The sequence below is a fragment of the Heterocephalus glaber genome, unplaced genomic scaffold (genome assembly GCF_053883595.1).
Source record: "Heterocephalus glaber isolate CG9 unplaced genomic scaffold, H.glaber_assembly_v1.0 deba00001497, whole genome shotgun sequence".
In the NCBI taxonomy this organism is placed as follows: domain Eukaryota; kingdom Metazoa; phylum Chordata; class Mammalia; order Rodentia; family Bathyergidae; genus Heterocephalus; species Heterocephalus glaber.
Window position 1 is genome coordinate 63,753,370 of NW_028258320.1, and position 11,326 is coordinate 63,764,695.

An 11,326-nucleotide genomic window follows, 5' to 3' on the forward strand; every position below is an offset into this window, starting at 1 on the left:
AATACCTGTGACACTCAATAGCAGGAGTGGAGGGGGAGGGTTTTGGGGGTTGCAATATCTCATCTCGTTCTCACCTCCCTCACACTGGGATGCCCACACACATCAGTTTCTCATGCTTTCTTTGACCTTATGAGGTCTAGAGCTTTCTTCCCTGTTTTCCCACTCCCAAATCAGAGCTGCAGAATATAAAACTGCAGAGCTAAAGTCTATGCAAGAGTGTTCCATAGCTCAGGCGGCAGTCATCCAACTTTTTTTTTTCAGTGTCAACCATTTTGGTGATGGGGTATATCACAGGAGTTGTCTCTCCTTTTCATTATCTATATAAACTATCTAAATATAAAAGATGCTCATTGATCAAAACATGACTATTTAAATTTAAAAATGTTTATTACAGTAAGAGACACATTGTCATTAATCCCCTTCAAATTATTCCCCCTTGCTTCAAACACACATCTTATTTTTCCCGCTACTTTCTGAAACACTTCTGGAGGTTCTCTTTCATGATTGTCTTTAAGAGGTGTGAATTAAAAAGGTTGAATGCTGCTGATTGCCATTCAAAGGAAAGGCAAGCTCTTAAAAATATTGTATGTCTTCACTTTATTCATGAGCTCTGGTTCCATAAGACTTCTGATTTTGCTGTAAAGTCAAAATAAGCATGAAAGGCAAACATTTGAATTTGTTCAGAACACTGAAGCAGTCCCGACAGGGGAACCAAAGACACTCAGGAAAGAGAACTTCCAGATCGCCCCGCCCCGCCTAGAGAGGAGGAGCTGGAGGAGAGGAAGATGGCGGCGGCCGGCAGCACCCGCGGGGCCGCGGGGACCCTCTGAGGAGCCTAAGAGACCCACGGAGGCTTCACGGGAAGACGCGGCGGCGGAGGATGAGCCTGCAGAGCGCGCAGTATCTCCGGCAGGCAGAAGTCCTGAAGGCTGACACGACAGATTCTAAGCTGGGTCCAGCTGAGATCTGGACATCCAGGCAGGCTTTGCAGGACCTGTACCAGAAAATGCTAGTTACTGATTTGGAATACGCTTTAGACAAGAAAGTAGAACAAGATCTCTGGAATCATGCCTTTAAGAATCAGATCACAACACTACAAGGCAAAGTAAAGAATCGAGCAAACCCGAATCGGAGTGAAGTTCAGGCAAACCTTTCTCTGTTCCTAGAAGCAGCTAGTAGCTTCTATACTCAGTTATTACAAGAACTGTGTACAGTGTTTAATGTAGATTTACCATGCCGTGTGAAGTCTTCCCAGTTGGGAATTATCAGCAATAAACAGAGGCATGCCAGCGCCATAGTGAAGCCACAGTCTAGCTCCTGTTCCTATATTTGCCAGCGGTGCCTCATACACCTTGGAGACATTGCTCGATACAGAAACCAGACCAGCCAGGCAGAGTCCTACTATAGGCATGCAGCTCAGCTTGTCCCCTCCAATGGTCAGCCTTACAATCAGTTGGCTATCTTAGCTTCTTCCAAAGGAGACCATCTGACCACAATTTTCTACTACTGCAGAAGCATCGCTGTGAAGTTCCCTTTCCCAGCTGCCTCCACTAATCTACAAAAAGCACTTTCTAAAGCACTGGAAAGCCGAGATGAGGTGAAAACCAAATGAAGTGTTTCTGACTTTATCAAGGCCTTTATTAAATTCCATGGCCATGTGTACCTGGGTAAGAGTTTGGAAAAGTTGAGGCCTCTTCGAGAGAAATTGGAAGAACAGTTTAAGAGGCTGTTATTCCAAAAAGCTTTCAACTCTCAGCAGTTAGTTCACGTCACTGTTATTAACCTGTTTCAACCTCATCACCTCCGTGACTTTAGCAATGAAACGGAGCAGCATAGTTATAGTCAAGATGAGCAGCTGTGTTGGACACAGTTGTTGGCCCTCTTTATGTCTTTTCTTGGCAACCTGTGCAAGTGTCCTCTTCAAAATGAGTCTCAGGAGGAGACGTACAATGCCTATCCTCTTCCTGCGGTCAAGGTCTCCATGGACTGGCTGAGACTCAGACCCAGAGTCTTTCAGGAGGCAGTGGTGGATGAAAGACAGTACATTTGGCCCTGGCTCATTTCTCTTCTAAATAGTTTCCATCCCCATGAAGAAGATCTCTCAAGTACTAATGCTACAGCACTTCCAGAGGAGTTTGAGTTACAAGGCTTCTTGGCTTTGAGACCTTCTTTAGGAACTTGGATTTTTCCAAAGGCCATCAGGGTATTACAGGAGACAAAGGGGGTCAGCAACAACGAATACGACAGCAGCGCTTGATCTCTGTAGGCAAATGGATTGCTGATAATCAGCCAAGGTTGATTCAGTGTGAAAATGAGGTAGGGAAATTGTTGTTTATCACAGAAATTCCAGAATTAATACTGGAAGACCCCAGTGAAGCCAAAGAGAACCTTGTTCTTCAAGAACCATCAGTGATAGAGTCGCTGGCTGCTGATGGGACCCCAGGACTGAAATCAGTGCTGTCTACAGGCCGAAATCTAAGCAACAACTATGACACCGGAGAGAAACCAGTGGTTACCTTCAAAGAGAACATTAAGCCATGAGAAGTGAACAGAGACCAAGGAAGAAGTTTTCCTCCCAAAGAGGTAAAATCCCAGACAGAACTAAGAAAAACTCCAGTGTCCGAAGCCAGGAAAACACCTGTAACCCAAACCCCAAGTCAAGCAAATAACTCCCAGTTCATCCCCATTCATCATCCTGGAGCCTTCCCTCCTCTTCCCAGCCGTCCAGGGTTCCCGCCCCCAACATATGTTATCCCCCCTCCTGTGGCATTTTCTATGGGCTCAGGTTACACCTTCCCAGCTGGTGTTTCTGTCCCAGGAACCTTTCTTCAGTCTGCAGCTCACTCTCCAGCAGCAAACCAGGTGCAAGCTGGGAAACAGTCCCACATTCCTTACAGCCAGCAACGGCCCTCTGGACCAGGGCCAATGAACCAGGGACCTCAACAATCACTGCCACCTTCCCAGCAACCCCTTACACCTTTACCAGCTCAGCCAACAGCACAGTCTTCAAGCCAGTTGCAGGTTCAAGCTCTAGCTCAGCAGCAACAATCCCCTACAAAAGCTGTGCCAGCTTTGGGGAAAAGCCCACCTCACCACTCTGGATCCCAGCAGTATCAACAGGCAGATGCCTCCAAACAGCTGTGGAATCCCCCTCAGGTTCAAGGCCCACTAGCGAAAATCATGCCTATGAAACAGCCCTACTACCTTCAGACTCAAGACCCCATAAAACTGTTTGAGCCGTCATTGCAACCTCCTGTAATGCAGCAGCAGCCTCTAGAGAAAAAAATGAAGCCTTTTCCCATGGAACCATATAACCATAATCCCTCAGAATTCAAGGTCCCAGAATTCTACTGGGATTCTTCCTACACCATAGCTGATAACAGAGCTGTAATGGCACAGCAAGCAAACATGGACCACAGGGGCAAATGGTCAACAGGAGTCTTCCGTCCAGAGCAGGATCCTGTCCCCAGGATGCCATTCGAGGACCCCAAGGGCTCCCCTTTGCTTCCTCCGGACCTGTTAAAGAGCCTGGCTGCCTTGGAGGAAGAGGAAGAGCTGATTTATTCTAACTCTCCTGATCTTTACCCAGCTCTGCTGGGGCCTCTCACCTCTCCTCCTGGAAGAAGCCTCTTTAAATCCTTGTTGGAGAAGCCTTCAGAGCTCATGTCACATTCATCCTCTTTCCTGTCCCTCACCGGGTTCTCTCTTAATCAGGAAAGATACCCAAATAACGGCATGTTCAATGAGGTATATGGAAAGAACCTGATAGCCAGTTCCAAAGCAGAGCTTAATCCCTCGATGCCCTCCCAGGAAACATCACTGTATTCATTCCCTTTTTGAAGGGACTCCATGGTCCCCATCACTTCCTGCCAGTTCAGATCATTCAACACCAGCCAGCCAGTCTCCTCTTTCCTCCAACCCAAGCAGCCTGCCCAGCTCTCCTCCAACACACAACCATAATTCTGTTCCATTCTCCAATTTTGGACCCATTGGGACTCCAGATAACAGGGATAGAAGAAATGCACATCAGTGGAAAACTGATAAACCAGCCATGGGTGGGTTTGGTGTTGATTATCTCTCAGCAACATCATCCTCTGAGAGCAGTTGGCATCAGGCCAGCACTCCAATTGGCACCTGGACAGGCCATGGCCCTTCCATGGAGGATTCCTCTGCTGTCCTCATGGAAAGCCTAAAGTCTATCTGGTCCAGTTCCATGATGCATTCTGGACCCTCCACTCTGGAGCAGTTGTTAATGCAGCAGAAGCAGAAACAGCAGCGGGGACAAAGCACCATGAACCCTCCACACTGAGGCCAAAGTGACAACCCTGGGAATGAAGGTTCCATAAACCATGGCATGTTAGGTTTGCAGGATTGGCCTACACAGTCCCATGCAGGTGGCAGCCCTCTTGTCTGTTCCTTGCTATCAAGAGGATGTAAGTGTTCCACCAGCCTGCTGAGTGTGCGCAATATGTCTGCAGTGCAACGAAAAGAAAAACCCATCAGGAGCTCTCGGTCCCTCCAGGTCCTTCTGGAGGGAGAGAGGAACTGCTGTTTGTCTCACTCAGTTACCTGATATCACCACCTCTCACCTTCTCCATCGTGCATGTCCCCAGACACATGGGAAGTGAAAGCTGAGAAGGGAAGGCAGGTAGGAGAAGCCAATGGGAACTTCTCAGTCCTTTTTTCCCTCTTTGGGGAATAAAGTAGGAATCCATTAATGATTGCTTTGCTGACTGAGAATGTAGTTGAAATTATTCCTAAACATCTTTTATTATTGTTATTACTCTCAGTAGTAAAGTATCACACTGAATTCTTCCATACAAGGTGTTCTTCTAGTCAGTGTGTAGCAAAGACAGCCCCATTCACTGCTCCTGTGAGAGGTTGGTGGTGACAGGATAGGGAACCGACCTCCTCAGCCAGTGGAAGTGTTCTGTTGGGAGAATACAGGGCCTCACAGAAGATTCTGGCAGGCCCTTCTCTGGCCTGGAGATTCCAGCAGTAAATGCCCTTCACTCTGTAGGTGCTCGAGCCCTCGAGGATGCAGTGTGGGTATTGGTGCTGGGCTAGACTAGCAGCTGACTGCTGTAGGGTTTCAAATTAATGTTTTTGATTTCTGTACTTTTTGCAGTAGCATAGCAAGCAGTCTCACAGAAGGCAGGCTAGTTCATTCATGGCCTGACACATTTTATTAGGTAGAAGCTTTCAGTGTGGTTTTTTTTTGTTTGGTTGGTTTTGTGCCCTTATCCTACTTACCAGCCTCCTGCACCTGTGTCCATCCCTTCTGCTAGTAATTGTTTTTATTCCTGATGTGTACAACATTTCGCCAAGAAGCAACAGCATGGGGTCCAGCAGTTGGGGCCCAAAGGACAGTCTGAAGAGGAGGGAAGCAGTACCACCTGCATAGCCAGAGAGGCCAGGCCCCTGCCCAGCCGCAGTCTCCCAGCCTCCACTTCAACAGTGAGATTCAAGGCACCATGGACACATGTACGTCGTGAAGAGAAGAAAACATAACGAAGGCCATTTTGGAAAAGGCGAGAGAAAAGAAAATAAACTTTTTATTTGATATTTATTAGGAGGAAAGAGGACTGAAGATGTTCTTGTGTAGAAACGGACAACATTTCTGTTAGTCACTTCCTGGAAAAGTAATATTTTAAGGGAAAATTATGGAAATAATCTAAATGTCCAATTGCTGTGCTAGTGGTAGGGATTTTCTGGGAGGTGTGTGTGTGTGTGTGTGTGTGTGCGTGTGTGTACCCACACATGCCCATCTGCTCCACCAAAGGGAAGGGGTTGTGTGTATGAGTGTATGGAGTTGGTATGAAACTTAGCTGGGAAACAGCTGCAGAGCAAAGCACATCAAGGAGCCCCAGTTGTCACTGGAGTCTGGCAACCCCAGCAATTAAAAGGGATGAGATAATGCTCATTGCTCTTCAGAAAGAGTGGTTGAAGCCCCCATATGCTTACATTATTGCTCTTTTAGTTTGATATGGTATTTGGGTTTTTTGTTTTTGTTTTGTTTGTTTTGAAAAGTCTGAAAGGGTAAAGCCCCTCCATCTAATGGCAATATGAAAAACCCTTTGTGCTTCTCTCCATCCCCTTCCCTGTGTCTACCCCCCACCCCTTTCCCTACTGCCTTTACCCGGTTTGTGTGTTTGAGCTCTGCATTCAGGCAGCTGCAACATTCCAGTGTTTGAACTGTCACTGACCCTTGCACCCTAGACAAGCTAACCAGGTTTACCATCTCCCTCCCAGTAGTGCCCAGTTCCCATCTACAGCCCCATTCTGCATGAGAATTTGGTGTGTGGAATGTTTTCTGACTCTTGGAGTGGGGTTCCTCGCCTTATCATCCTCACTGCAGGAGTAATGAGGAGGGGAAGGAGAATCTTCATCAAAAACTGGTTTTGTGTAGTAAACTTACTTTTGTGGGGGTTTTTGTTTGTTATTGGGGGGGGTCTTTTCTTTTTCTTGTCTGTCTGTACAAGACCTGCAGCTGCTGAAATCAGCTTTGCCTTTAATTAAACCATGTTCTCTCCAACCAAAAAAAAGAAAGAGAACTTCCAGAACTGCTTCAGAGAGTGACAAGAATGAGGAGATAACTGTGTTAGAAGTGAGGGAGAATATTTTCAGGGGGATTTATGCCCATGTCTTTTATGTTATATTCAAACATTCACCCTAATTTTTTCTCACATTTTGTATATTTACCAGACAAATCATCTAGGCCTTGGTCTTGGCACCACTTTTTCTTATGTGTATGGGAGCTTCACAGCAAGTGTGAGTCCTATAATAGAGGGAATATTAAGATGGGAACTTATTTTTGAGGTTTGTGAGTCACATCATCATTTCCTTATTTTCACAGTGAAGCCCACAGTGGCTGGATTCTGCCATCTGGCCCCATCCCAGTAGCTGCTCTTGGCTGATCCATCCTCCCCTGGTGAGCCTGACAGATAAGATGTTGGTAAAAGTTTATGTCCAAAAAACTTAAAAGTTTATGTCCAGAAAGTCTAAAACATTATTGTATCTGTAGTCCATCAAAAGTAAAAGTTTTCTGAATTTTTATCTAAAAACTGTCATTTATAAGCAGTAAAGGTATAAATATGTTGTATACAAGTGTTATATTCAAGGTTAAGACCATTTAAGTGGAAACTTTAAGATTCCAAAAATAGAGAACTGGATAAAGACAGCATGGTGCACCTGTTAAAATGCAGCTATCAAAAATTATAATATTGAGCAATGGTTTCAGGATATGATTGTTATGAACCGTGAAGAGTCTCAGATTTTACCCCACTTTTAAGTAGCAAGTCTACCACAGTTGAATGAATGCTGGTAGAAGACACCGACTCAGGTCAGGGACAAGAACAATTTCATACCAATGGCAGTAGCCAGAACATCAGGATTTTTTTTCTATCAGTTTCCCAAGCCCTATTTCCCACAGGGTGACCAAAGAGAGCCAGGTGACATTTTCCCTCCCATCAATAGTGGATTGCACTACAGGAGAGGAACTCTGAGCTTAGAAAACACACTTTAAATATACAATTTACAATCAAAATACTGTGATTTTCTCAGGAGGGGGATACAATCAGTAGATTAGTCCACTGATGATTCCATAGCTGACTGTGATGTTCCGTGGTGGAGCCTGTTCAGAAGAGGTGGGTCATGGGGGTGAGCCCAGAAGGATGTATTCTTGTCCCTAATTCCTCCCTGCTCTGTCTCTGCTTAGAGGCAGCCATGAAGTGAGCAGCTTTTCTCTCCCAGGCTCCTCCGCTATGCTGTTTCTTCCTTGGAGGCTGTTGACTATGGATTGAAACTGAGAGTCAAAATAAATCTCTCCTCCTTTAAGATGTGGGTGTTGGCTATTTTGTCTCAGTGATAGGAAAGGTGACTAATATACCCACATCTTGCTGTCAAAGGAAAGACCGTGTCTGTTCTCCAAGACTTTTCACTATATAGATATCGGTAAAAAGATAGACCAGGACCAAGGCAGGAAGGCCTCTTTTGCAGGATGTGCAGGAACATCGGAGATTCATGCAGAATTGCTTTTCCATCATAACAAAATACTTGTAATATCTTGTTGCATAAAATGAAGCAAATGATGGAACAGAATGACCTCATTTTTATAAATATGTAAATTTGTGTATGTAGATATTGAAAAAGTATTGAAGACCATCCACCCTTATATCAATAGGAGAGGTTTGTATAGTTATTTTTTGTTAGTTATATCTCCATGATTTTCAAGTAAATAAAGATGGATGGTGAAATTAAAAATGATAAAAAAAAGAATTACTCCAAAATGGCAATTTAGTAACTTGGCGGGGGGTGTGGGGTGGGTAGAATACCCCTATTCACTTCTACATGGACACATAAAACAGTTTCTGCTCACATTTTTATAAAAGACCTTCCCTCTGACACTAAGATGTGGAGTTATTGACAAGCAAAAGCATACTTCCTTGAACAATGCAGATAATCTCTTCACATCAAAGACACCTGCAAAGTTTTATTTCCTGTGGTACCATGGTACCTCCTGCCTGCTTCAGTAGCAAAAATGACCCAAATGGCTCTCTCATTCTCATTTTTGCCAAATAAAACACAGGTGTTTAGAATCTTTTTCATACTTATGCTACACAGATAAATATGAACAGGTTACCCAAAGTAAGCTTTCTTTTTAGCATGCTTTTGTTCCAAATGCTTATAAATATTATGTATCACTTTATAGTAACCACTATTCCATATGTTTTTATGGTTAGTTCACACTATAAACTTCTGTTTAGTTCAATGGTTCAGTGGTTTGGATAGACACACTCATGTGCAGCATGCACACACAGTTTCTCATCTTTAAGCAGGAATAATAATTACCCTACAAATTTTGGTTAGGATCAAGTAAAATATAAACAAGGTCCTCTAGCATAAAGCTTGGTGCCTAACTGTTAGGCAATGCCAAATTTTCTGAAATGAGTAAATAATATATTAACATTAATGAAAATAAAAAATCTTTAATTTTTTTGCATTCTACAATTAATAATCCAATTAATTTTCTAGATAGTAGTGTCTATCTATATGTATCCAAACACATACATAATTTAAAGTGTAAAGAGCTTATATATTTTCTAATAGCTGCTATTTAAGAGCTCTCAAAATTACTGAGATCACTATTTTATACATATTTAAACTTATGATAGTTACCTATACCAAGTGATCGATCATTTAGTTAATTAATCAATCACTCTACCATAGACAGCATGGGGAATATTAGAGGCTGTGTTGAGAGAGTATTTATCATTCGTCAAGTGTTCCTTCACAGTTTAGATAGTTTAGCTGTAAATATCAGAAGTTCCCTTTAAATTAGTGGAAATATTCTGATCCAGTAACTTACAAAGTCAAAGATAAAGCCAAATGACCAGTGTTTGGGAAGAGAGGAACACAGTTGAAGTTTCTGTGGTCTGAATTTTTAGACTTTTTTTTCTAGATCCTTCCCACAGTACTCAGCAATCTTTTCCTACTTCTTTTGTCTCTTGGTTTGATTTCCAAAAAGGGAAAGAGAAGAGCTAAGTGATCCAGCTTGGCTCACAGCTATTCCAGTCACTGATGGATGGAAGAGCAGGGTCACATTATAGACACACAGCTACTGTGTGTGTGTGTGTATGTGTGTGTGTGTGTGTCTGTGTATATGTGGGTGGCAGGGGTGCAAGGCCCCCAGACCTTGGCCTATGTTTACTGCTAATGAAAATTTGCTGAAATAGTGTCAACTGTCAGAACTTTTATTTCCTGACCTGTAAACTAGGATCAGAACGCCCATGTTACCCAAGGATTTGAGAAAAGGCAAATGGAATAATGTGTGTGAATGTACTTTGGATGCAGTAGAGTTCTATGCAAATGTTAACTATATTCTCCATTTTTAAATTTGCTAACTCTATTCTCCTGGGCATGTTAAATTACATGTATCACACTTTTATTCAACCAGAGATTCCACTTTCTCTGGGCCATGTGGCAGGAACAAAATCTGTAATTACTTTGTTTGAACTACTTCTTTCATTTTAGGTCCTGCAAAATCTTCAGAGAAAATATTCAGTGATATTCACACATATTCCTATGAGAGTAATTAGGAGAATCTCATAGACAAAATTACATACAAAATATCCCTAGGAGATTCATTTTTCTATTGAACCATTAGATAAAGATGAGAACAATCTCCCCTTACCTCCTACCCCCTTATTCCCTCAAGACCCAAAATATTTGTAGTATTATCAGAGTTACTTATATTTTGTTGTAAGTATTAATATTATTTAGTTATCTAGGCTCTTAATATTTAAGTTATACAAACAGAGTCATTGCAAATGATTAGATATCATTTAAAAAGGTAAAGCCACACAAGAAATGCAAATATTATTTATTGCAAAAATTTACAGAAAAGTCAAAAAGAAAGGAAGAGGATCAAGAGATGGATGGAAGAGGGAGGGAGAGAGGGAAAGGGAATTAAAAAAAGGAATTAAGATGTATTATGTACATATCCCAGTTCCCCACAAGGAATGTAAACATTGTGTAATGCAAATATTTGTATTATGTAATACAAATGCTATATTATGTAATACAAATACAAATAAAAGTGAAAAAAAGGTAATTTCTTTTGCTCAAAAAATAGCCTTAAATCTATAAAAGATCCTTCCAAGGATCTTTGGAAGATGTTTGAAGATCTTTGAAAAATCTTTAGATCTTTGGAGATCTCTGAAGACAATGCATGCCTATTGACCCTTAAAAGAAATGAAAATGTATGGCCATTAAGACAGTGCCATCAGGGCTGAGGATTTAGCTCAGTGGTTCTGGAGCTTGCCTCGCAAGAGCAAGGTCCCGAGTTTGATTCCCAGTACCAAAAAAAAAAAAAAAAAAAAAAAAAAGACAGTGCCATCAACCAGCATATTACTATGACTGAGCAAGCGAGGCTATTCATTTAGCCATGTTGGGAGGCAGCTGAAAGGGCAAAGATAGGATTATCAAAAACAACAGTGCTATAAGGGGTCAAGGAGAAGGATCACAAAGGCCACTTATTTAGAGAGAAGGTGGCCACTGGTGAAATTGGAGAAGTCACTCTTGAGTGGGTAGAATGGCAGCAAGCAGAAGTGAGAACACAAAAATTTAAGGCAGGTTTGGATGTTGGGGAAACAGACGCATAGATACCCATCTGTTGGACAGTTACATTAGCAGTGAAAGAAAGGAGAGCAATAGAACAATGTCTCTGAGGAGGTGATGCATTTGTTTTTGTTATATAACCAAACATGGCCATGTCTCACGGCCAAGGGTAAAGATCTAATAAGATCCATCATTTATAAGCTATGTA

At 42.5% G+C, this 11,326-nt stretch overlaps 1 protein-coding gene across 1 annotated transcript; it reads left to right on the forward strand.

Moving 5' to 3' along the window:
• The first annotated feature begins 880 nt into the window (after positions 1–880).
• Positions 881–5,599, forward strand: LOC101712544 (nonsense-mediated mRNA decay factor SMG7-like). The gene is given in 5 exon segments (XM_087185210.1): positions 881–2,165; positions 2,168–3,825; positions 3,827–4,194; position 5,089; positions 5,329–5,599. Coding segments are annotated over 5 exon segments (3,534 nt in total). The 3' UTR covers positions 5,551–5,599.
• Positions 5,600–11,326: the final 5,727 nt, after the last annotated feature.